Source organism: Melospiza georgiana, chromosome 15, assembly GCF_028018845.1.
Source record: "Melospiza georgiana isolate bMelGeo1 chromosome 15, bMelGeo1.pri, whole genome shotgun sequence".
Taxonomy (NCBI): Eukaryota; Metazoa; Chordata; class Aves; order Passeriformes; family Passerellidae; genus Melospiza; species Melospiza georgiana.
The window spans coordinates 357,423-383,642 of NC_080444.1; the positions used below are offsets into that span (position 1 = coordinate 357,423).

General features: G+C 53.3%; 1 protein-coding gene across 2 annotated transcripts in view; it reads left to right on the forward strand.

The window, feature by feature from the left end:
- Positions 1-5,858: 5,858 nt before the first annotated feature.
- Positions 5,859-26,220, forward strand: part of PPP2R2B (protein phosphatase 2 regulatory subunit Bbeta) — a 59,131-nt gene continuing 38,769 nt past the window's right edge. Inside the window, exons 1-2 of one of the 2 annotated variants that reach the window (XM_058034506.1) lie at positions 5,859-5,883; positions 6,030-6,107. In XM_058034506.1, coding sequence (XP_057890489.1) covers positions 5,874-5,883; positions 6,030-6,107 — 88 coding nt within the window. In that variant the 5' untranslated portion in view covers positions 5,859-5,873. Of the gene's footprint in view, positions 5,884-6,029; positions 6,108-24,142; positions 24,316-26,220 lie in introns of those variants that run through there. The other variant, XM_058034507.1, reaches the window with a different exon arrangement.

Genomic DNA, 26,220 nt, shown 5'->3' on the forward strand with positions numbered 1-26,220 from the left:
CAAATGTCTCACTGGAGTTCCCTGCTCTGAGGACAGGACTGACTGTCAGGGAAAAGCACATTGCAATGGAGCTCACTAGAGAAACCAGCAGCACCACAACCTTGTACCTCAGAGCAGGACTCTGCCCACTACAGGAAGGGCAGGAGCAGACCAGCAGACACAAAGATCTGGCTCCTGTTTTCTGTATCATTCAGCATGTATTTTGTAGCTTCGGGGGTGACTAATTGTAGTGAGACCAATATCCAAAATAAATGGACATACTGACTTGGCTAGATAAAACCAAAACGCACTTTTGACTGCTGAGGTCATGTAAAAGGGAGGGGTAAAAGCTACGGAAGAAGAAATTCACAGAATTCACCTTTTGATTTAAACAGTTACCCAAGTCTTTCATTTGGGAAAAAAAATCATACCATTCTGGTATTTCTAACAAAAAGATTCCATGTAAAATCAAGGTATAGCTTCCACTCAGGTTCTTCAGAATTTTTTTGGATATGAACTATGAACAGAACAGCAAACCTGATTTCTGGCTTGATGCTGGCTTCAGTGACTGGATTTCCTCTCCCACTGCAATGGGACAGGTCTGTTCATTAGCAGGGAGTACAGGAGTTTTCCAGTCTTTCCGGACATGTCTGTAGAGTTTACTGACACCTGAGAGAGCTTGAACACTCTGTAAGTTACAGCAGCCACTCTATTTTTTAAGCATTCACATGCAATGCACCTTTATGTGCTTGTTTTTGATAGACATCCCTGTGGCATACAACTTTATACCTTGCTGCAAGTACAAAGCCTTAAAAGAACAAAATGAGGGAGTACCAGTGCAGCAAGATCTGGACCGGGTCCAGCCCAGAGCATTCTCCAGGGCATCTGTATGTTCACTGAACATTTCCTCAGATCTACACTTTGGAAACTACTAATAACTTCACTTCTTTAAATTAACAAAATTATGGTTAATTTGAGCAGAAGCAGAAAAGCATCTAAGAAAGATGTTGGAGAAAAGAGAATTACAGGGAACTGCATCTGTCATGGGATACAATGAGTTACCCCACCAGGATATGCAGCTCCTTTCCTTCAGTTAACCAAAACAAAATCTTGATTTCCCGTCTCAGAACTGAAACAAGATCCAGCAAGAAAACAAATGAAGCAGCAAATGCTTACGATTCCCATCAGTGCTTCTGGCAGGAACAGATCAAGCCTTCAGTCTCAAACAAACCAACAGCAGGAACCCTTTTTGAGCCCCAAAACTTACTCTTCAGAATAAAAATAGACCTTCAGATGCAACAGCCATAAATCAGGTTCCCATACCACAGGTTCCCAAGGAAACTTCCTTGCACAGCAGTTTGGAGCCAAGTTCATTTTTGAAAATACATCAATACATACAAGCTCTGAGGAAGGAATGCAGATATTCCTTGAAGTTAAGTTAGCCTGAGCAATAATTACAAGGATTTGCACCTTTACAAAGTGCAGCCGGGGGATGGAAATGATAAATCTTTTACTGTTTCACGCTGCAAAGTCACAAAACCATTAAAATCATTACTTTTCCTGGGGCCAAATGTACTCGGTGTTCCACGCTAACGTCGTGCTCGGCCGGCCCGTCGCTGCCTCGGCAGCGCCCGGGGCTCCTCGGTCACGGCGGCTTTACCGGCGGGACGGGGCATCCCAGCCCACGGCCCCGAGCGCACACACCGCGCCCGGCCGAGCGCGCCTCAGCCGCCGAGATGCGCGGAAACCCCGAGCAGAACGGAGGATGCGGCGCGGGACGCGCTCCGGGGGCACCGAGGGACGGGCCGGGGGCTCAGCCCAGGACGGGCACCGGCAGCAGCGGCACAGTCACCGCTGCGGGGCCGCCGAAACCCTGCAAGGGGACGGCTCCCTGCGAGGGCTCTCAGACCATTTCTGCCAGCGCCTCTGGCTGCCCGCGGAGCTGGGACCGGGCGGTGACACACCCGGAGGGACATCGCCCGGGGCTCTGGTCCCAGAGGAACTGACCGTGACCCCGAACTGCCCCGCGGCGCAGCGGTCGCTAAGAACGAGGAGCGGCGCCCTGCGTTCCTCCCTCGGTGCCCTGGGCGTCTCCCGCGGAGCTCCGGGGCTCTCTGCGGTTCCCCCGCCGCAGCCGGGGCTCGGCAGGACCCCCGCCCGAACGCGCTGCGGGCAGCGGCGGAGCCGCCGAGCGAGCCCCGCGCGTCCCGACCTGCAGCGAGCGCCGTCCCGCCGAGCCCCGCCCGAGCCCGCGATCGGAGCCCGGCCCCGGGGGCGCCTACCTGGGCAGCGGAGCGCGGGCACGGCACAGCCTGCGGGAGGAGAGCAGAGGAGAGCAGCGGCGGCCGGGGCGGCGGAGCCAGGAGGCGGCCGGGCCGGGCCGGGCCCCGGTGGCGGCGGGAGGAGCCTGCGGCACCGAGAGCGACACTCGCGTGGGGCCGCGCCGCGGACACGCCGCCAGGAGGGTGTCCTGTGCCTGTCCCTGTGCCTGTCCCCGTGGGTCCCTCTCCCCGTCCCTGTGCCTGTGCCTGTCCCTGTCCCTGTGTCTGTTCCTGTGTCTGTGTCTGTTTCTGTCCCTGTCCCTGTGGGTCCCTCTCCTCGTCCCTGTCCCGGTCCCGGTCCCTGTCCCTGTCCCTGTCCCCGCCCTGCGGCGAGGAGCGACACTCCGTCCCTCTGGTGCCCCCCGCCCCGCCGCCTCGGCGCCTCCCCTGCCCGTTCGCATTGCCCCTGGAAGGATCCCACGAGAAGAGGGACACCACATTTATTGAGTAGGCCGAGGAAACAGCAGACGAGAGGACAAAGGCAGATGTGCAACAGCTCCTGTGAAACAGCCAACTCTGTTCCCCACTGGGTAATGGGAAAACACCGTTTTGCTCGCTGCAGCGGGGTTAATTTTCCATGGGAAACAGAGAGCCTCCTGTCCCAGAGCTGGGGCTTTGGTCTGCAATAAAAAGAGGGCACATTTAGGAAAAAAGAATCAGCTAAACATGTCTCCTAGTTTTCTCAAAAAATTGAGCTTTTCTACTGTGCCAGCTCAGAAAGAGAAGGCATGCCCCAAGCTGGGGAATTTTTTCATTCGTACTAGAAAAGGAAACTCAGGGAAGTGCAGTGGTCTTTCTGTCATGCACAACAGCCACCACGGCTTTCCTGGCTTGGGAAATGGGAGCGCTGTGGTGGATCTCTGGTGCCTTCTAATGGACAGGAGGCACGGCTTATCCCTCTCCTCCAAGGGGCTCCTGCCACCAAGCCAGACACATCCCAGCGCTTAAACCCCACCCTCCACTGAATTAAGAAATAAGTTTTAAAAGTTTTATTCACCTTTAAAATTTTAACTATTCAGCTAAGTGTACTTTTGGTTCAACCATCAAACTAATTTTTATGAATGGCTTGCGAAAACAGAGAAGTTTTGCTATACTTATTCTACGTATTTTGTGGAACCATAAGTCTTTAAAGAAGTGAAATTATACTGAGCAGCCATAATTCAGCTGTAATCTTCCATCAAACTTTAACGTTATGGTATGCCTGTAATGTGTTAGATTTCAATACCCATTGCTGGCATCTCCTGTGATTGAAGTGGGCTTGCCTTCACACACTGCCACGGCTCCTTCTGAATAAGAATTGCCTTGCATGCTCTGCAGGTGGCTGCCAGTCCCAAAGTGTAGGGATTGATATAATCCTTAATCAAGGTTAAAATTCATTGCAGGCTGTGCAGAGGTGTGGAGCACCCGGGGCTCCCCCCTGCAGCAGGGGCTCTCCCATGACCAGGGATTAAGTGTTTTCTGGATGGGCACATCTGTCCCTGGTGCCTTATCCCCTCCACAGCTTCCCCAGCCCCTGACTCAGCACAGATGAGTATATGCTGTGAGGTGGCTGCTTCTGGAAACAGCTTGGACATCCTTTTCACAGTGCAAACCACAGTGTTCCAGAACCTGCATTGTTAAACACACCAATCCCAGCAAGATTTCTGTGGAGTCTGAGCTCCATTTCAGAGAACACCCTGAGGAATATCTTTTCCTGGCAGCAGGATGTGAAGCACTAGGATTCCTCAGCTAGAGGTCACTAGAATTTAAGGCAGGACAGGACTTCAGAATCCAAAGTGACAGGAGGCTGAGTTGTTAACAGAGACTAACAACTTTTTATTTCAGAGAAATGGAACTTATTAATTAACACTGGTTCATTGTCACACAAGGTGTCAATAGGTGTCACGTACTTCATTAGTGAAATTCCATCCCTAAAGCGAGAACTGGTGTGCCAAGAGAAAGAACTCCAAAAATTACAGGGGTGGTCTGCACGGTCCAGACAGAAATCTCACAAATTAAGTTAGCAATAAACCTTAAAAACCTCAACAACTTTCTTTAAATCACCCATCTCCAACATAGGAAAGGAGGGCTCAGTTACGCCAGGCTTTTCCCAGCCTGGTGTCTGCCACAGTGGAGTGTCTGTGCTCTGGAAGCCTAGGGGTAGCCAGGGCTGAGAAACCCTGACTGCTGCTGCCAGCACTGCCAGTGCCAAGCAGGAATAACCCATCCCTGGCGTCAGTGTGAGAGCCACAGTGGTGAGGACAGAGCAAACCCCATCAGAGACCGATGGGCAAAAAATGTATTGGTCAGCAGTGTTTATGAGAGTGAAGGTGTGAGACAGAGCCCTGCAAACTGCCCAGGTGTGAGACTTACTGTCACTCTTATCAGTTTCTGCCCAAGCTGCAGGAAGCACCACAGAGCCTCTGGAAAATGGCCATCTCCTCATTGCTTAGATGCAGCATTTAATCCTCACCCTCCCCCTTTCATACCCTTAAAGCTTCATCTTTTCCTTGTATTTGGCTTGAATAATCCAATAAAGCTCACTCTTGACTTTGTACCTTTTGTGTATTCCAGATGATTACATTACTTTTGATACATACCTGTATTAATATACAAAAACCTAAATAAAATCAGACAGAAATCTCACAAAGACATCCAGTTAGGCTACAGCACAGTCCATATAGCTTGGACATATCCCCTGCTGGACATTATCTCCCAAGCCCATGTTTTCCTTTTCTTTTGTAGAGAAGTAACAAGTCTGTGTCTCCATGGCACGGCCCCAGACTGAGCCCAGGGTCACACCTGCCAACTGTGAAATACCTGCATTTTCTCTTACACATTACACCTGTGTGTAAAACAGCTGAGATGAAATTTACTGGTCCCTGTGGCTCCATTTTTCCATGTCTGGAAATTCTTTGAGGTAAAATGTGTGCTAGGATGAAAAGAAACACGTTGGCCTTTGAGGCAGTGGATTTTTTGTGGAACAGTGAAAACTATGTTACAGAAAGGGAAATTCTGCTGAGCTGTCAAGAAACAAGGAGCATTGGTAGATGAAATCCTAAATTCTCTCAGAGAGTCTTAACACAGAGTGTTGCTGCAGCAGCAAACACAGTTGAAAGCACTACAGCTTAATGATATGCCTTTCAATGGAAATGTCTGTAGTAATCATTTAAGTGCAGTTATCAGGCACTTGTGATTGCAGGCAGATTTTGAGGAAAGTGTTATCATGTGTTGTAAAGCAGCTCCATGCTGCTTGGGTTTATTGCCAAGCAGCTCAGAACGACACTGACCACAAATGTGAAAAAAAATTCTTGTGGTTGTAGGAGCAGTTCCTTTTTTCTGTTTCACTCCTTTAAGTGAAATGCTGGGAATGACTGGAGCATCAGTATCATTGGTATTCTGACAGAGGAGGCTGTGACAAAGACACGACTGCAGGGCTCCTGACTCCTGCGCCGTGCCAGGGATGTGGAGGGGACGGGCTCTGCCGGCTCCGCTCCCACAGCCCTGCCATGGACGGGGGAACAGAGGCTCATTCATAGGGCAGGCACGATGCTCTTGGCTCTGCAGTGCTGGCTTTGCACGCTGCATGGAACCATGACACCGGGTGAGCAGATATAGATCTCCATGCAGAGACCGCGTGTGCTTGTGTGTTCTTGTGTGTGCTTGTGTGTGCCTGAACATCCATTTAAAAAAGGACAAGCTACGTACCAATGGGATTGTATCTTCTTTCTGAATGTGTTTTCCTGGCAGGATTTGGAAGCCTCATGCAGGATGTGCTCTGGTGCTTCAGTCAAGTAAAAGGAGCCGTAGATGCTGGGGTGACAGAATGTAAGTTTATTTTTCCTTTTGTTGCTGCAACCAAAAATAACTTGTCACACACATCTTGCCCAGCTGGTGTGCAGGGAGGTTGTTTGTGTGCTGTTGGGAGCTGCTGGCACAGAGCTAAGCCACGCTCCTTGGTTTCTGCCCTCTTTATGTACTTGTGCATCTGAAAGAGATGGGTCTCTTAAATTAGCTATTGATCCAAGAATTCATTTGAAGGCATTATAGCTTAATCATATCAATAGCCTTTGAAATAGATTTTCTTTTGGTTTTCAGCTGTTATTTAGAGTTTTTCAGGGAATTATGAGAACAGCTTCTGCCACTGTAACCTTTACCAGAATCAGTTCTGGAACTGAGAGGGACTATTGGACTATATTGGATTATATTTTGTTGTGGTCGTTGAAATGTGATGACTTTTTAAAAAGCACGGTCCTGTGAGACCAAGAGAACTGAGTTGGCCCTATGAGAGCAGAGCTCTGCCTTCTCCTGCACAGCCCTGCCTGGAGCACTGTCACCTGTCCTGCTTCAGGGGCAGCTCTGGACGCTGCTTTTGCAGGACAGGATTTCAGTCTGTAATCTCTAGAGATTACAGTGGGGCACAACACTCTGAAGAATATCTAAAAATTTATTAAATCTCTAGAGAAAAACACCACTGTAGTGATTAAACAAAAAAAAAATTTTACTCATGTTTTGTTTTGTTGTTTTGGGTTTTTAAAAATTATTTACAAGGGTTTTGAGCTTTTACTGTAGAAGCTGCAGATCACTGTAACTTGTCAGGAGTACTTGTTTGCTACTTCAGGATTAATGAATGTTAGGTTGCCTCTCTTGCTCTCGATTATTTTCTTAATATAACCACTTATCAGCTGAGGTCTGTAAGCTTTTTTTTTTTTTTTTTTTTTTTTTACCACTAGAGATTTAGTGGATGAACCCAGAGGCACGATGGCAGGAAAGGACTCCTGCAATTTTTTCTTGGGGTAATCTGGGCTCACAGAACAGTAAAGGTTGATGAATAATACTTAAAAGCTGTATTCAGTAAAACTGGTAATGAAAAGGTGATGCCGTTGGTGCATTTTACCTCAACAGGCACAAACAGCATGGCCATGGCTGAGGAGGGAGCTCACACAAGGGTTACACTGGGATGGGCTTTGGTTCTTGTGCTGGTGTGTGAGCGCACACGTGTATAGGTACTAATGTGTGCACACGAATTAACTCATAAGTGTGGTATTACAGATGCCCCACCTTCATCACTAGTTTATCCATAACTTGTTGCTATTATGCTAGCCTTTGCAACGCATTTTTGACCTTCAGAACTCTTGGTAATATCCAGGCATCCTGAACTTGCACAAAGTGATTTCTTCAGTGACTAGGAAGCACACAGTTGTGCATGGGCAGGTGAGAAGAGATATTGCTATTATTAAAATGCTCTGTGTGTTTGAATGTAGCAGAGCCTACCTCCCTCAGCAGAACGAACTCTCATTCTGGCTTTCAAATGATACTTCAAATGCTGCCAACAATAATTCTGCATTAATTTTGTGGTAATTTTGTGCTCTTATCTGCACAGAAGCCACACAAACAGATCTACATAAACCACCTCATTTTGTTCTTTCCTTGTTTCTTGCTTTAACTTGGAGAATGGTGTCACAGTCTGTGGTACTTGTCCACATGAAACCAGGGGTGTAATGGATCCTTTAACTGAAGCAACTGTGGGGATGAATGAGCTCCCTTGTGCATAGATGGGAGGCCTGAGACATCTTTCAGCTGCTCAAACACTGACTTCAGTGTTAAATGTGAAGTACATGATGTTGCTGACTACCATTGTCATATCACAGTGCTTTCAACTACATTTCAGTACTGCCAAAAGCAAACAAGTTTTTGAGATCTTGCCTTATTCTGATGTATTGATTATTAGGGGTCTAGGGTAGAAAACGGATTAGCGCGAACTTTAGAGGTGGAACCTCCTCGAGGCTCGTGCGGGGCGGTGCGGGGCGGCTCGCTCGGCTCCGGGCGTGCGGCAGTGCCAGGACTCGCGTCCGTGCGGCCGGCCCCGCTGCTCGGGGATGCGTTCCCGGGGCGGTGCGTTCCCGGGGCGGTGCGTTCCCGGGGCGGTGCGTTCCCGGGGCCGTGCGTTCCCGGGGCGGTGCGTTCCCGGGGCGGTGCGTTCCCGGGGCGGTGCGTTCCCGGGGCCGTGCGTTCCCGGGGCGATGCGTTCCCGGGGCGATGCGTTCCCGGGGCGATGCGTTCCCGGGGCGATGCGTTCCCGGGGCGATGCGGCCCCGGGGCGATGCGGCCTGCGCGGCCCCGACGGCGGCTCCGGGGCCCGGGACGCTGCGGCGGAGCGGGGCCGGCCGGGCGCGGGGCTCTGCGGCTCCCGGCGGGCCGGGCGCGGGCCCGGGGGTGTGTTCGCGGGCGGGACGGGCTTACTCAGCGCTCCCGGCCGCGCCGCACCCGCTGCGCTGCGCTCGGGACCGGCCCTCCCGCCCGGCAGCCCCGCCGCTCCGCGCGGCCCGGGGCGCCGCTCTCCCGCCGGTGTCGGCGGTGCCGTAGCTCGGCCCGGCGCGGAAGATGAAATGCCTGTCGCGGTACCTCCCGTACCTGCTCCGGCCGCACGGCGCGCTCCGCTCCGCCAGCTGCCACGCGCAAGGTACGCGGGGTGCGGGGGGTTTGCAATGTGGCTTTAAATGCATCCGGATATTCCCGAGGAAACCGAACAGTCCTGCCGTGCCCTGCCCGCCTCCGGGCAGCCGAGCCCTCTCCGCAGTCAGCAGAGCGCGTTTCCCGGTCTTGGCGAAACAGCTCTGCAGCAATTCGGGAGAAGGGAAGTGTTCGCAGCAGCGTTTCAACTTTGCATTTCCATCGTAGGAATGCAAAGTAGCGGGGCTGTGCTTGCCGAGACTTCCGTGGGACTCTCGCAGCGGAGAGCCCATTCTTGCGGATTCATCCCCGTGTGACGCGGGGTGAGCGCTGTCGGACGGGTCTACGGATCATCCGCAGGCACCAAACGGCAGCGTGGCATTCACATTCCCGGCACTGCTGCTCCCCGTGGGGAAACACTGCGGTTTTCCTCATTTGCCCTAAACAAAATCAGTTAGTGATGAAAACCATCACCCTGTCACCCAGTTTTCTGCAGACCCATCAGTCTGTGAACGCGCTGAGTTGCCAGCCTGACCCAAGAGGAGAATCCAGGTGAACGCTGGAGGGAAGTTTGGTTCTATTTGGGAAGTTTGGCTGAGGGTGTGGAACGGAAGAGGCGGGCAAGGAGCACTTGGCAGCAGACGATCACAGTCCAGGCTAAGTCATTACAGCTACTCGGGCTGCTGTAGTTCTATCCAAGCAGACAGTACAAACTTTTTTGTTTTAAAGTTTCTCTGAAGTTCTAAGCAGATCAAATTATCCAAATAGATATCTGACTCTTAACTTCTTTCTTTGAGAATTTTCCTGAAGATTTCTTTTGTTTTCACGTTGACTTTATCCAAAGGTACAGTTCCTTAAGATATCCTGAACAAGTCACTTCTCAATTATTGTATATGAACAAGTAACTCAGTGGAAAAGGACGCCTGTGTGCTGCTTAAAGGGAGGTCCTATGACAGGACTGAGGGGGAAAAAAAGGAGTTAAAAAATGTCACACTGGTGCTACTCATTCTTCTCCATAGCAAGCAATATAGACAGAATGAAACTTGAACAGCACTCTTAGGCCATGATTAGATGCATATGATAAACTTGGGGTAAAACTGAGGTCTGGAGAGTTTAAAGGACCCTGTTCCACCCTAACTCATTAGCAAAATCAAAAAGAGAGACCAGGTAAGATCTGCCTGCCTGAAAAGGCAGTTTAATAAATAGCCTTTAAAAACCCAGTGGGGTAAATATTCTGTATTTGGCAATGAATGTTTCTTTGAAGGCCTCTGGAGAACTGGCCCGGTGCCGAGGCTCTGCCCGGGCTGCAGCTGCGGGGACACAGGGCAGGGACTGTGCAGGGAGGGCGAGCCCGGCCGGGGACACGGAGCCCTTGTCCTCGGGCTGCAGCACCCCCCGAGACAGGGGGCACGGCCTCCGGGGTGTCCCGGGCCGCCAGGACGGGCCGTGCCCGCTGCCTGGGCCGTGCCCACTGCCTGGGCCGTGCCCGCTGGCCGGGCCGTGCCCCCTGCCCGGGCCGTGCCTGCTGGCTGCTGCCTGGGCCGTGCCCGCTGGCCGGGCCGTGCCCGCTGCCTGGGCCGTGCCCGCTGGCCGGGCCGTGCCTGCTGGCTGGGCCGTGCCCGCTGCCCGGGCCGTGCCCTCTGCCCGGGCCGTGCCCGCTGCCCGGGCCGTGCCCTCTGCCCGGGCCGTGCCCGCTGCCCGGGTCGTGCCCGCTGCCTGGGTGCCAGCGCGGTGCCCGGAGCGCGGCTGGCAGAGCAGCTCGGCTGGCAGAGCAGCTCTCCCGGCCCCGGGCAGCTCTCCTCCCGCCCGCGGTCCAGGTCTGTCGGCAGCACTTGGAACAGAATTTACATTTGATCTTCAGAAATTACATGAGCTTCCAAATTACACCCCGAATGTCAGGAGAGCAGCGCAGGTGAATTCTGGTCCCTACTGCTTGGTAAGTCACAGCAACTTCCCTGTCATCTTTTGAGTAGCTCCTGTGTCTTTTCCTGTTTGGAAGTTATGATAATTTCCAGAATATTTGTATAGTAGTACTCTGGCCCACAAATGCTCCAAAGAGTGGAGCGATGCCTGCATTTCAGTAGCCCTGAGGTAACTCTGTTTGTTTTCTCTGAAGCTTTTTACAACTTTCTGGTTTTTCACATTTCTCAATTTGTGTCTAGGCTCTGAAGCAGCATTTTAGGAAGTTCCCGTGGAGGTGACATGAAAGCTGGGATGTTCAGTCGCTTATGTTAGAGCTGATACTAAAGCTTAGCTCAAAGGTGCCCTTAAGCTAGATGGTGAGTTTTGTAGGGGTCTTTAAGATAAAAGCTCACCCAGAGGCACCTTAAAACTAAGCTCTTTACCTTAGGGGCACCTCTAGGCTAGGCTTTTGGCCTTTTAAATACTTTCGAGTGATGCATGTAAAAAGTAATAATTATTTCCTCATATGCTCCAGACAGCAGGTTCCTCCCTGGGTAACCCCAGGAAGTGCGGTCAGGTTTCAGTGGGGTCAGTAGGGCGGGCCAATTAAGGGCATGAAGGAAGGTTCTGCCTGGGAACTGATTCAAATGTGCCCCAAAGCTCCTGGTCCTGGTGCCAGCTCGGAGCTGGGATGGAGCTGGCTGGGGCCGACAGGCTGCTCAGGCCTGGCACAGAGCAAACCTCTGTCCACAAGCACGAGAGCCCTCACACAAAACCCTTCACCTGGAGTGAACCTAAAATAGTCAATTTTCTGGTTTGGAGACTTTGCCTTTGTTTTTATGATGACTATTACACTTACCACCAGGTTGTCAGTTTTGTTGTTGCTCTGTTGACCACAAGTGGGTTTATTTTCCTAGTGAGTCATTCCAACCTGAGTTAATCAGGCACCAGCAGCTGTGAGCTTCATGGAAGTCCTTATGACTCTGGAGAGAAAACCACAGAAATTGAGTTTACAGCAGACCTAATTTTACAGGATGGTGTGTGAATTAGAGGAACAGTGTGATTGCAAAAGCATGCAAATATAGTTTGGTATAATTAATAGTCTATAATTACATGAAGAGAGGCCATTAGTGTAAGGCTGATGGAGGAGAACACTGAGTTAAGATTGAGCTTTCTACGATGATTACATATCCTGATTTAGCTATTTTTCAGTTTCTCATTCTGAATGCTGCATCAACCCTTGCTTTTGAGTGAACGTCAGACTGGCTTTAATTTCAGGTCTCACATTTATCAGGACACGCACCACATGCAAGAGTCCAACTGCCTGGTCAGTTCATTCCCTAATAGCAAATGAGGTTAATTCTCTGTGGCCACAAAGAACTGGATTTTGGCTAGGGGGAAAATGGCTAATTCCCTATCCCAAACACAAGGCACAGTGTCAAACTGAAGCAGAGTGGAAATTATTGCTTCTCCCAGTGAGCTTAAGGGCTTGTTTCTGCGATACCCATTCCTTCTCCTTTATGTCTGCTTGCCCGAGGGGGGATCCCAGAGCACGGCCCCGTTGCTGTGGCAGGGCCTGGCGTGAGGCAGGGGCTGTGCCACAGCAGGGGCAGGACCGATGCAGGTGGTCCTTGGGCTGCTTTAACTGGAGACACGAGGAGCTGTGTCCTGACAGGACGTGGTGGGGAGCTCCCATGCCAGAGGTGCTGCTCAGAACACGATGGGATGCCCAACCTACAGCCTCAGGCGCATTATGAACATTAATTTGCTCCCGTTCCCCTGTGACCCTCTGAGTGAGAGAGGGAGCATTGCTGAGGGCATCGTTGGGGTGTTCTCCTGGGGTGGGCAGGGGGTAAGGCCGGCCCCGCCCCGCCGGCCCCGCCCCCCGCGCTCCCGCCGGCGGCCGCGCGGGGGCGCTCTCGGTGCCCGCGGGGTCTCGGTGCCCGGGGCGGTGCCGGTGCTCGGAGGGTCCCGGTTGCTCGGGGGGTACCGGTGCTCGGGGGGTCCCGGTGCCCGCGGGGTCCCGGTGCCCGGGGCGGTGCCGGTGCTCGGAGGGTCCCGGTTGCTCGGGGGGTACCGGTGCTCGGGGGGTCCCGGTGCCCGCGGGGTCCCGGTGCCCGGGGCGGTCTCGGTGCTCGGGGCGGTGCCGGTGCTCGGAGGGTCCCGGTTGCCCGGGGCGGTCTCGGTGCTCGGGGCGGTCCCGGTGCTCTCGGGATCTCGGTGCCGGGGAGCGCCGCCAGCCTCGGCGGGCGGGCGGAGTTCTCCGGGCAGGGCCGCGTCCCGGTGCACGGCTGCCGTGGGAGCTGCGGCCGCTGCGGCTCCGTCCGTTCGCCTCTCCCCGCCGGGCCTGACCCCTGCGGACCTGACATCGCTCCGGGATGCTCGGGGGGCCCCGCCGCGGCCCGCTCCGACCGGCGCTGACCCGCGAGACGAGCGCTCGACTTTGATGACACGAAATGTCGCTGAGGGATTTTTTTCTCAAAAATACTTTTGGTTGTGAGTGCTCCATCCTGGCGTTGGAAGATTTTGAAAATTATTTTTTTTTTCTCCCCCAGTCTGTGTCGGGATGCTGCTCCCCACACCTCTCGCTCTGATCCAATTCTTGAGTGACCATCGGCCTCTGCAGGCTTCCTGGGGCTCAGACTCCCTGCAATTTTCTATGTCGAACGGCTCCAACAAAAGCATAAGCTGAATTATAAGCACATTTCCAAGATATCTCTGGAGATATTTCCATTCTGTGACTGTATTTTCCTCACTACAGATGGGTTCAGCTGTAGCTTCCCAGCGTTCCCCTGTTGTCTATATTTAGTTAGTGCTTAAATCAGCACAAAGGTGCCTTCTGTCATCCCTCCCACTCGGAAGGGACCTGATGGAGGTTGCAGGGAAATGCTTCAGAGCGAGAGGGAAGAGCAGCTGGCGGGGGCTGAGCTTCAGAGCAGATCTCGGGCTGCGGCTGCCTTTAATGGAGTTATTTTAGGCACTTGTGGGGAAGGCAGGATGCTGAGTGTGGTGTGGTCAGCATGACCCACCAATAGGAAGAACCAGGGAAATTGTCTCTGTTGTCCCTGCCACGGGCAGCTTTGTCTATTGGTGGAACTGCTGGAACCATTCTTCTGCCAAGGGCCAGATCCGAGGGTGCCCATTTAGCTCAGCATCAGGGGCTGCATTTGACAGGGCCACGGGCACAGCTCAGTGTCTCTGATCAGACCCACAGATGTGTTTGTCTGCTGTACTGGCTCGGTAGAGCAGATGGGAAATACCCAGCGACAGCCTGCAGCCCCTTGGGTTCTGGGTGCCATCTCTACCAAGCCCACCCAGGACTGCCACAGGTCGCCACATGAAGGGTCACAGGGCCACACATGGCACTCAATGACAACATTAAAAAACCCAATAGTTTGAGATTTAACCGTTTTTAGCTCTGCAGGCAGCTTTGCAAAACAAGATCACCAAAAAGGTCTCTGAAATTCCTCAAATATGCTGCTGTGGTGGAGCTGTGCAGGGATGTACATGAGATGCTTGCTGTACATGAGATGCTGCTCTTACTGTGAACTCCTCATGTTACTCCAGCCACTCCACAAACCATGTTTGATACTACAGTCTAAATAATTTTTTGACATGGATTACAAAAGAAAGCCAGGCTGTCAGAGGCTGATTTGGCTATATTTGGGAAATAAACACCCAGCTTTGTAAAGCCATATGGCGGATTTATTCGCAATCAGCAGTTCCTTTCAAATGCAAGTTCATGTCATTTAGTAATACATTTTCCAGCATACAGCTCAGCACTCTGTCCCTCTGTTTCCTCTTGCAGCGTGTGCTCTGGGAGCGGTCAGCTGGCTGCAGCCACGGGCCACCTCCTGTCTCAGCAATGCACACTCAGCACTATAATTAAGCACTTACATTAGTGAGTTCTTACCAGCTCCTGTGGATTTCATCAGCAGTTTTTGTCCCTGCTCATTTCCAGTGCTGCTGGCTGCTATTTTACTTTCTGTGCAGTGTTGCACAGCAGTGCAGCTTTTGGCTTGGGTTCTTCTGAAATGGGGCTGTAAGACCCTGCATGGAAAGTGTGTCTGGGCAGCTGTCAGAGGCACTCTCCTGCACAGCCTCACCTGCCTGTCCTGGCCACTCGGGGCTGGGGGTCTCAGAGGCTCTGTGGGAACGGGGATGGGGGACATCCTCCTTGTGCTCTGTGGGAACGGGGATGGGGGACATCCTCCTTGTGCTCTGTGGGCTGGGGCAGCCACATCCCCAGGGAGGGGCTCTGTGCTCAGAGCCGGTGCCACAGATGCTGGGCAGCAGCTCCTGGTGAGGCTCATAGGCAGGCAGGTGTGCTGGGCACCTGGCCAGGGCGCAGCCAGTGCCCATCATGGCTCGGGGGTTTGTGGAGGGGTGAGAGCTCGAGTGGCTGCTCCCCGTGCTGGGGCAGCCCGAGTCCCCAGCATGGGGCCCTGGGGGACGTCAGGACAAGCCACCAGCTTGAAGATCTGGAGCTCTGCAGCTCGTGGGTGGAAAAAGTCAGGAGGTGCTGGGAGGTGCTCATTTCCACAGGATGAAGGATGGCAGTGCCAATTCCTGGTGCGGGTGCAGGCCCTAGGACAGGAGCAGAGCAAGGAGCAGGTCTTGGCCCCGTGTGGGGTGAGCCCAGGGCTGTTGTGTGCTGCCAGGGGTGTTCTGCGCCTTCCCTGAAGGCAAATGGTTCCCCACAGTTCCCCGTGTTTTTCTGAGGGTTCTGTGCCCTGACTGTGCACATGCACAGCTGCACAGCAAAGGCATTGCCTGCAGAATTACACTCCCCTGCTGCTTGGGCTGCCCTGAAATCCTCTTCTCCTTTTTGTACTGGCTTTGTAATTTCTCAAGGGTAGTTGTCCTTGAGAGGAAAGATATTTCAGGTTTGCTGTGCTTGACCTCAATCCCCATGTTGTTGAAACTTAAAAACCGTAAAATTCACACTGATGAATTTTCACGTGTGACTCTGCGAAGGCTGTGCAGAATGTTTTTGATGGAGAGTCATGCCCATATTTTTCTGACACCCATTTTTGGAGGGCAGGAGTGAGGGGAACCTTGCTGTTACATCTTTGACATTCTGTTCCCATAAATTTGGGTCTCAGGAAATGAAGCACCAGAGCACCTTTATCAAAGCCCATTGGCCAAAGATGTGTATGGTGGTGGTGGATAGGTCTAAAATAGACTCTGCAGTCAGCTGGATGAAAAGTGACTCTTCCTTGTAAGTTAAGGCAGGTTGGCATGGAAGGGCTGAGCGAGCTGAGTGTGGGAAGTGCTGGGGTGGAGCTGGGGAGCCACGAGCTGCCAGGGGAGTGCCCATGGTTCGTGTGGGGTGCTCTGCCTTCTGCCCAGGATATCCTGTTGTGGCTCTGTGTGCTCTGCCCAGGGGCACGGGGAGCTGCTGATGTGTGTGCCCTCCTGTGAAATGCACTGTTCAGCTCTTTGTAAGAGCACCAGCACTTGCTCCAAGTCAGCAATCCAGGTAAGAGTGCTGCGAGCTGGCAGCAGCAGCTGCAGGGTGTGAGGGATGGGTGTGCAGCCTTCCATGGGCTGGGTGTCCACACAACACACGCATGCATGGACAGTGCTCATGATAATGATTCAATTACTCTTCATGCATGGATGTTTCTGCCTTTAAATGTTCAGAAATCACTCACAAACATAACAGGAATTGAATCAGTTTTGTTATTCAATTGGATTAAAGTAGCTGTATTCCCATGTTTACGAGGGCAACTGGATTTAATGTTACTTTGCATATTGTTCCACTCTCATCTTCGGGGGAGTTGTTGTCTGTTTTAGGAAGTAATTTTTTTTAAAGGACAATAAAATCTTAATGATCACATCATCACATTTCAATGTAGACTTCTATGCCTAATGTCATACTGACCTCATTGCTGATGTTGTTATATGAACAGGAAAAAGGAAAAAGCTTTGGGAAAAAGCCTTTTTCAGGAAAAAGCCTTGGGAAAGGCCCGTGTGTGTTCCAGTGTGCTGCAGCCCGTGTGCTGCTGCTTGATTCATGGCTGGGCTGGGGCTATTAGATCTCCTTCCCCCAGGCATTTTATAATCTGTTTAACATAACACAGTCGTTTGTCTTGTTTGCTGACTGCGTAACAGATGTATATGTGATTTTCATAATTACTATACGAACATTAATAAGATGTGATATCTTTTATTAAGTAACAGTTCTCCAGGTTTATTTTTCCAAATGACATGAGGTAGATTATATGTAGATATTAGTGACATACAAATATTAGTTTTACAGCATTTACATTCTGAGAAGTCAGGCAAACTTGTAAGGCTCCTCATGGTGTCTCTTGTTTTTCTTTTTCCCCTCCCCTAAGCTGTACTTCATGAAGATTCTTAGGTAGCACAATTGGGTTTATGTCTTGTTTATGTTTTGCTGTGTTATGTTTTCCTTAGTGTAAGGAAAGCCTAGACCACGTCCTAGGCCACCCTCTATATTTATCCTGCCAGTGCAGGTTCTTCCAGCCCGTTTCTGTCCTTGTGTGATGCTATCATCCCATTTTCCTGCTGGACATCTCCAAAAGTGGGAATCAGTGTGAGCAAGCAGGGAGGCTGTACACCACACAGAAGGGAAAGTTTCTCTCTCTGCAGCCAGGGCTGTTCCTGGGAGCTCTCCCTGCTCCGTGGTGAGGAGGAGCTGCAGACAGGAGGGCAGTTTTCCTGGGGGCACTGGGAGCCTGCAGACAGGAGGGCAGTTTTCCTGGGGGCACTGGGAGCCTGCAGACAGGAGGGCAGTTTTACTGGGGCACTGGGAGGCTGCAGACAGGAGGGCAGTTTTACTGGGGGCACTGGGAGCCTGCAGACAGGAGGGCAGTTTTACTGGGGCACTGGGAGGCTGCAGACAGGAGGGCAGTTTTACTGGGGGCACTGGGAGCCTGCAGACAGGAGGGCAGTTTTACTGGGGGCACTGGGAGCCTGCAGACAGGAGGGCAGTTTCATTGGAGGCACTGGGAGCCTGGAGGTTTTCCTGGGGGCACTGGGGGGCTGGCAGTGCCAGGCAGGGCTCCCAAAGCCACACCTGGCCCTGGCACTGGCACTTCACAAAGGAGGTATTTTTTTGTTTTGTGATGAAGCAGCCCCTTCTGCTACCTGGGAGGGGACCAGCAGGTGCCAGGGGTGGGGACCCTGGCCAGGCCCAGTGCCACCTTTGCCAAGCTGCTGGTTTTTGCTGGAGACACCCGGAGGACCCCCGGAACGATGGGTCAGGCTGGCATGCTGAATTTCAGGTGATCCCAGAGAATGAATGCTGACCTGGGGTGGGGCGCAGGGCAGGGCTGGGCAGGGCAGAGCTGGAGCTGAAAGGCTGGAGCTGCTCCCTGTTTGTGGCTCTGAGTCACGGAGGAGTAGTGCAAATAACTGGATTTAGGACCATGTGCGCATCAGAAATGTTGAACAGGATCAGTGTAACACTCCCTGGCCCTTTGTCAATGCAGGAGCTTGAACACAAACTCAGTTTAGACTGACATGTTCCCTTCTTGGGCCCTCTGTTGTTTTGGATCTGCTGTAATGCATTAATGTGGAAACACTAGGTGAGCTGATCACTCCTGACAGGCTCTCTTGGTTCCCCAGTTCTCAGCATTGCAGCAGCAGCTGTATTTTGCTGTATCCCATTTTGCACTTTCCACCAGGCTGATTTTGGGTCACCATCCATCCTTCTGACAGTTGTGGAACTTCAGCTAATCCCTGTGCAGGTCAGGAGTGCTGCTCTGCCAGACGCACAGTTTCCTTTCCTTTGGGGAGTTTACTCTGACTGATTTGCCTTTTTGCTTTTCTTTTTGTAAGGTTGGCCAGGCTATGTCTGTGTGCTCCACTCTGCTGCTGACGGGCGACATCTGAGGACAAGCACAATGATTTTTATGAGATAGTAATCCCAGCATCAGATTCCCAGTGCTCTGAAACTTACTGTGTTTGTGCTGCAAGACATGGGCAGCCCTATTTTAATTTATAGCGTGATTTCATTACTTTTTGATGCGGGACATACTCAATTAACTGAAGGCTGTGAAGTAATTGGAGTTTAGGAAATACAATTCACAGTGACCTGGATGTGTTTCATTGGTGAACACTCTTTCAAGTAAAATCCACCTTTGAGGCCATATGAAATTTTGCATATTAATTGCTAATTTAAGAGAATAAATACTAAATATTCATTCTTGCAAATAATATCCCAGGATATGTGGGGAAGCATCTGAGTGTCCAATGTAAATACATTACATTATAAAGTTTGCTTTTTCAGCCCTCAGACTGATTCCTGTTTCTCTTTTGTTGGTTCTGATCATCAGCAGATGGATTAACAGTTTGCAAATTGTTGTTTGTTTAATAGTTTTAAAGGTTACAGGTTTTTAGTTAGTTTGTTTGTTTGTTTTATTACTGTGGTGTGTGATTGTAATCTGTGCTCTGTGGAGCTGGTTTTTGCCTTTGCCCTGGTGCCTGATGTGTTTGAGGCACAGGGTGGGGAAGGCAGTGCCACTGCCCTGATGCCCATGGGAGGGTCTGGCTGGGCTGTGAGGGGCTGGGGCAGGGGCTCCCACAGACCCAACTCGTGCCCTGTGCCGAGAGACCCACACCCATGCCCAGGGCTCCCACAGGCCCGCACTGGTGCCCAGGGCTGAGAGACCCGCACTGGTGCCCAGGGCTCCCACAGACCCGCACCCATGCCCAGGGCTGAGAGACCCGCACTGGTGCCCAGGGCTCCCACAGACCCCCACCCATGCCCAGGGCTCCCACAGACCCGCACCCATGCCCAGGGCTGAGAGACCCGCACTGGTGCCCAGGGCTCCCACAGACCCGCACCCATGCCCAGGGCTCCCACAGGCCCGCACCCATGCCCAGGACTCCCACAGACCCGCACTGGTGCCCAGGGCTCCCACAGACCCGCACCCATGCCCAGGGCTCCCACAGACCTGCACTGGTGCCCAGGGCTCCCACAGGCCCGCACCCATGCCCAGGGCTCCCACAGACCCACACCCATGCCCAGGGCTCCCACAGACCTGCACCCATGCCCAGGGCTCCCACAGACCCGCACTGGTGCCCTGAAATGAGTTTCACTGCAGACACCCCGTCAGTGCCTGTCAGTTTTGGCCTTCCACTGTCACCTGCGGTGGGGTTTGTCACCCAAACCCAGAGGAGCAGACAGAACACAGACTTGGACAAGCCTTGACTGCAGCATGGCTCAGAGTAGCTGTTTCCAAGAAAAAACTTCTTCCTCAGCATAGACTGTGCTGCACTGGCTCAGATGCTCCAGTGCTGAAGCATGTGGCCTTAATCTTCAGAAGTGGCAAATCCTATTTACTGTGTAAGTATTTAAGCTAATTATATCTCTGATGTGAGGAACATGTGACAAACTGTTCACACTGTATCCTTTAAAAGACATTGATGTCTCAGACCCTCATGAAATATTCTGTGCCTCATTCCATTCTCGGCATGTGGTATGTGCTCTACAGTGTAATTAGCAATAGTATAACTTACTAATAATATAGAGGCAATAAGTATGTTATGGCTGGATCATCTGTAGAATAGAATAAGAAATAATTCATAGCAAGTTTTTCCTGCAAGCACCATGTTTATGTTGCTGTTGCACAGGTGCATTATATTGTTGCTGTGCAGCTGTTGCATTATAGGAGAAATCTGAGGAACAGGAACACGTCTGGGCTTTTCTAAATCCTGGCATCAAATGCTTAGTAGGGAAAGACTGAACGTGAAGAAAGCTGCTAAAATGTGGCAGAAGCTGGTTGGTCTAATGCAGGCAGAGGGAGAGCCCTCGGGGAGCAGCTGCTCCCAGGCCAGGCTGCTGTGTGGCAGAGCTCGTTACTGGCACGCTGTTAATCACGTACAGCCTGCACCAGCACCTGTAACTGCACGGTGGGGTCAAGGCCAAGCAGATCAATTTATCATTTGACCTTTGGGAAGCACAAGTCTTCACCTGCTTTGCATTCAATGAACTGATTCTTCCCTTTCTGCCCTGAGGCCCCGACTCTTGTTCCCCGCCATATGGGAAGGGGAGGGCTGCAGCTTGTCCTCTGCATGCAACCTGGCTTCCCAATTTTCTTGATCTTGGTTTAATCTGGTAAATTATTTGCCTTCCTCAAGTAATGCTAATTAAGGTTCATATGACTGGGACTTCATCACAGATGTGGGTTATGGCTTCCCCAGCTTGCTTATGTGACTTACAGGAGAAAATGTGAAAAACAAATTGGCTTAGTCAGTGAAATCCCAGTCAGGTCCTGCTGCAGGAGCACGAAGGTAGGGCTCCAGAGGAGCTATCCCTCAGTTCAACAACAGAAATAAATCTTACTAGTTTAAAAGAAATTTTGTTATCTATATTTAATGGTTAAAGGATGAGGGTATTGTTCAAAGAGTAATTAGGAAAATAGGTTGAGTGCTCATGGATGGGAGAGTAAAATAAATGCTGTGAAGGAAGTTCTGTACTGAGCATAAAATTGGTAGTTTGATTCAATTATTCTTCACACACTGTTTAGATCCCACAGAAAGCTGAGCATGGAACTCTTCAGGCTCTCTAATTGAAGCAAAAATCACTGGAGTGGAAAGTGTCCTGGCTCTTGAGGAGATGTCAAAGTACAGAACATGGCAGACACCTGGGGGTTTGGGAAACTGTGACAGCTACAAGCCGACCTTTGGCAAATTTAATCTGCAAATGGATTCCTGCTTAGGACAGCTAATGCTTTTAGTTATTGTAAAGGCTTGTTCCTGGATTTTAAAAAGCTGAGAATAAATGGATTTCATGATGCAGCTCCTATGTGTGTTGCATAACAAACAGGTAACTTCTGGATCTGTTTAAATGATACACTGTACTGAAAAACTTTGCAGAACTTATGAATACATAAGTAGAGTTCATGCACAATGGGGGAAGGATTTTTGCTACTTAAAGAAGGAGAAGGGACTTGGCACTTGTTAAAATGAAAATACACCGAAGATGGTGCCTACTGAGAAGGAAGGGAAGGAGGTCACTGGTTGTGTTTATGATGTTCACGGGCATTGCAGGGGCTTGTTACTCAGCTGGGCATTGCCTTTGCCATCTGGGGTCTGCTGGGAGGAGGTAATATGCTAACAATTGCTTATTCAAAGCATGTCTTTATTTTTCTTGTCTGAAGCTGCTCTTGCCTCTTGCAGGACAGCTGCAGGTGAGTGTGGCTTGCAGACGGTTCCTGGGGACAGTGCTGTGGTGCAGTTTTAACCTTTCCTCTCCATCTCTCTCTTCCTGGGCAGGTCCCTGTCCTCCCCTCGGCACACAGGGCTCCAGGTGCCACTCACCTGCCCAGAGCTTTGGTCAGCATTTCTGTGCTGTGCTGCAAGCCATGGCCAGGTCCTGTGCCTTCCCACAGGGAGTGAATTCACACTGGCCTGTGGCTCCCACCCACTGCAGCCAAGAGCAGCCTCAGCCTCAAATACAAGGTGTTTGCTTGACTTAAACGTGTGCCTGGTGATTACAGCAAGTAAATCACATTGCAGTATAATTCAGTGGAGGCTTGGGCATGGAGACTTCAGGCTTATGCCTGTCTGATGAATGCTTCTGGCTTGTCACATTAGTAATCCCTGTATTAATGAGTGGCCTGTGACATGATGTGGTTGACTGACAAATCCTGAACTTATATATGCATATGAGTAAGTGCCGGAGTTCTCCAAGGTGCAGTTTTACAATGTCTTGTATCAGCCTCTGTGTGACAGAAAACATGTGGGGAGGCAGGCAGCTGTGGGCCTGGGAATTCACCTTTCCTCATAAGGCCACAATGGCTAGAACAAGATTTCCCTCTCTTGCCTCTTGTCTGAGAGTATCCACACACTCCTCCGAGGGACGTGAGGTGCCTGTGTGGCACAGGGGTGCTGGGTGTGCAGCTGTGGATGTGCTGGGTGTGCGGCACAGGTGTGGAACATGCTGTCCAAAAGATGAACATGCTGTCCAAAAGATGTACATACTGGACCTACTGGAGTCCTTGAGCCCTGTTGCTCAGAGGTGCTCTCTCCTGTGCTTCCCCTAGAATAAGCAGCCCCCAAGCAGGCAGTCAATCTCATCAGAATAATAATAAATCTTGCACCTTCCCAATGAGATTTTAATTATGATACTACAGTTGGGAGAGGAAATCAAGCTGCAGTGCACCACTGTATTCACAATGTTATCCACCATCTTTCTCCGTTCCCTCTGCATCCTCCTGTTGCAGTAACAATTACACTCCTCACTGAGGTGGCCCTGGACTGCCAAGCAGCTCCTGTGCCGAGCCCTGCAGTTCCCCCATGGTGTGGGGGTCTCAAGGGGTGCTGGCTGGGTGGGCACACAGTGGGAAGGTGCCATGGGCCTGTGCCCACGTGTGCCAGCTCGTGCTGCACCCGGCCAGTGCCAGCACCGGTGATATTCCTGTGCACAGTGAACCAGGTGTGCTCAGGTGGGTCTGACAGCAGTGTGGAGCAGTGTGGAGCAGTGGGGTGCTGCGGGGTGCAGGCCCCAGGCTGTGTCTCTGTGTCTGTGCCCGTTTCCCTTCAGCAGCTGTCTGAGTGTGACAGTGGGGGCCAGGAGGGACACTGTGGGTCAGGGGAAGAGTGGGGAGTAGTGGCTGTCCTCTCACTGCTGCCCAGAGTGTGCACTGTTCCTGGCTGGGGATTTCTTGTGCCCTGATGCTGCGGTTGGGTGTTACTTCCAAATTGGAGTTGAGGGAACTTTTCCCCTGAGAGTTTCCTCCCTGTGTCTGTCAGGGGCTCAGCCAGTGCCAAGGCTCCTTCCTGGACCCTGCCAAGACACACAAACCTTGCAGTGGGCCGTTGTTTCCCTTTGGTGAGCACCAGATGATGAGCCCAGAGTACAGCCTGTGCTTTCACAGATGTGCCCTGAACAGGAAAGCCCTCCCTTCCCCCATAGCCCTTGGGTTCATTATCTTCTCTGGATGCCACCAGAGGCATAAATGGTCATAAATCACTGACCATTCCTATCCCTTCCAAAGTCAAGGCAGGGTGAGCCTGGACCAGCTGCCCGTGGGCACTGCTGGCATGGCCACCTGCATGGTCCTTACTGCGTCCCCTGTCCCGGGACTCCCATGGTTCGAATGCTCTGGCTCTGCCAAAAAAGGCTCTGCTGCCAGCCCTGGGCTGGGGTCTCGTGTTTGGGCAGGCGGGTCAGGGAGCGGCAGTCCTTCTGCCTGAAGGCTGCAGGAGCTTCCCCATGGACGGGGGGGTCCAGCAGGGCCAGTGAGGCCCCGGGCAGGAAGGAGCAATCCCCGGGGCAGGTGCGTCACCAGGTGAGACAGCATCCGCGGCAGCAGCGTCCCGGGCAGGAGCATCCCCGGGCAGGAGCATCCCCAGGCAGGAGGGCGCGTCCCAGGGCTGGAGCCTCTCCCGTGGCGGGAGCATCCCCGGGCAGGACCGTCTCCGAGCAGGAGCAGCTTCGGGGCTGGGGCCGCGGCGCGCTCCGCCCGCCCGCGCGGTGCCGGTCGGTGCCGTATGGGAGGAGCCACCGGGCACCGCCGCCCCTGCGCCCCCCCCGCCGCATTTGGCGGCCGCCGCCGCGGAGCAGGGCGCGGGGGGGGATGATGGATCCGCGGCTGCGGCTGCTGACGCCCCGCGCCCGCCTGCCCGCCGTCAATGGAGGAGGACGCTGAGACCCGCAAGATCAGCAGCAGTTTCCTGCGAGACCACAGCTATGCCACGGAAGGTGAGCCCGGCCCGCAGCCCCCGGCCCGCCCGCAGCAGGTGAGGCCGCCCCGCAGCGGCCCCGGCCCCCGCCCGCCCCGCTCCGCGCCCTCCCCGCGGCTGTCCCGGCACCGGCCCGGGCTGCCCGGCCCCGCGGCGGCGGCCCCGGGGCTCGCTGCGGGCGCGGCGGGGCCGCTGCGGTGACTCAGCAGCGCCGGTGCCCTGGGTGGGCTCCCGGGGCCGGCCGGTGCCCGGCGGAGCGGGGCCGCCGAGCCCGGGCCCCGAGAGCCGCCGCAGCAGCGCTCGGGACGCAGCCGCCCCCAGCCCCGCCGGGCCCCTCCGGAGCTCCCGCTCCTCCTGATCCGGGAGAAGGGGCTCCCGAGCCCCCACAGCCCTTCCCCGCCGGAGCGCACCCGCGGGGCCGGGGCGATGCGGGGCTCGCCGGAGCGATGCGGGCGGCGGCCGCGGCTCGGGATGCGCTTCCCCAGCCCCTGAGGGCGTTCGCGGTGCTGCAGGTGGCTGAAGCCGCTGTGGGGTGCGGAATACGGCAAACGCTGGTGCAGATGTCGTCAATGGAGCAGTGGTTTGGGGTTATTTTCAGTACAAGCTGCTCCAGGAAGGTGTAGTGAAGTGCATCCCGACTGGTGCGTTGCAGATGCAAGGAGATGCCAAGGCTGTTGCACATGGATAATGTCACAGCCCTGGTGAGGCTCATGGTGCATTTGAAAGTGGTTTCCCATAATAGCTCAAGAGCAGAGAAGATGGTGTGGCCATGTTCGGTTCAGGCAGCAGAACATGAGCTCAGCCTGCACATGCTGCTGCAGCCACCACAAAGGCAGCTCCGGCAGCGAGGGGTGAAGGAGGGCTGGGGATGGAGCTGCTCTTGCCTCTGCTGTCTTCCCTGGTAGCTGAAGAGCTGTCAACTTCGCATCAGCTCTGCCATAACCTCCCTTTGCTCTCTGGCTTCAGGAGGGAAGTGGAGCTGATGTAAAGCAAAACTGCACCCCCACCCTTTCTGGCAGCACTGACACCTTCAATGAGGCTTCAAAAACCAGACTCCATACCAGAGCCTGAGCAGGCTTATTTGTAGCTTAATTAGTAGCCAAAGAGGCTTTCACTTATGGTGTCATCCTCATGAGACTTAGAGGAAGCCAGACTTTGGGAATTTTGTCACATGGCTAAAGGAGGGTTTATCTCGTGGAAAATCTTTGGCTTGATATAGTAATGGAAAGCTTTGAATACCTGATGAGCCAAAGAAATGTTTTTTGTGTTGCTTGTGTGTGGCTGGAATGCAAGTGCTCAGTGTGACAGCCCCCAGGTGCTGGGGAGGGCTTGTGCTGGGCATCCCTGGCTCGGCTGCTCCGCTCGGGAGCCTCACACGGCGGGCCTGGGGCCGGCAGGGCGTGCTGTGGGGCCGGCAGGGCGTGCTGTGGGGCCGGCAGGGCGTGCTGTGGGGCCGGCAGGATGGGCTGTGGGGCCGGCAGGGCGTGCTGTGGGGCTGGCAGGATGGGCTGTGGGGCCGGCAGGATGGGGCACAGCAGGACACGCTGTGGGGGCAGGAGTGGCAGGACGTGCTGTGGGGCACAGCAGGACACGCTGTGGGGCCGGCAGGCCGTGCTGTGGGGCGGAGTGGGCAGGACGGGCTGTGGGGCCGGCAGGATGGGCTGTGGGGCTGGCAGGACGCGCTGTGGGGCACAGCAGGCCGTGCTGTGGGGCCGGCAGGACGGGCTGTGGGGCGGAGTGGGCAGGATGGGCTGTGGGGCTGGCAGGATGGGCTGTGGGGCACAGCAGGGCGTGCTGTGGGGCTGGCAGGATGGGCTGTGGGGCCGGCAGGACGGGCTGTGGGGCCGGCAGGATGGGCTGTGGGGCACAGCAGGACACTCTGTGGGGCCGGCAGGCCGTGCTGTGGGGCGGAGTGGGCAGGACG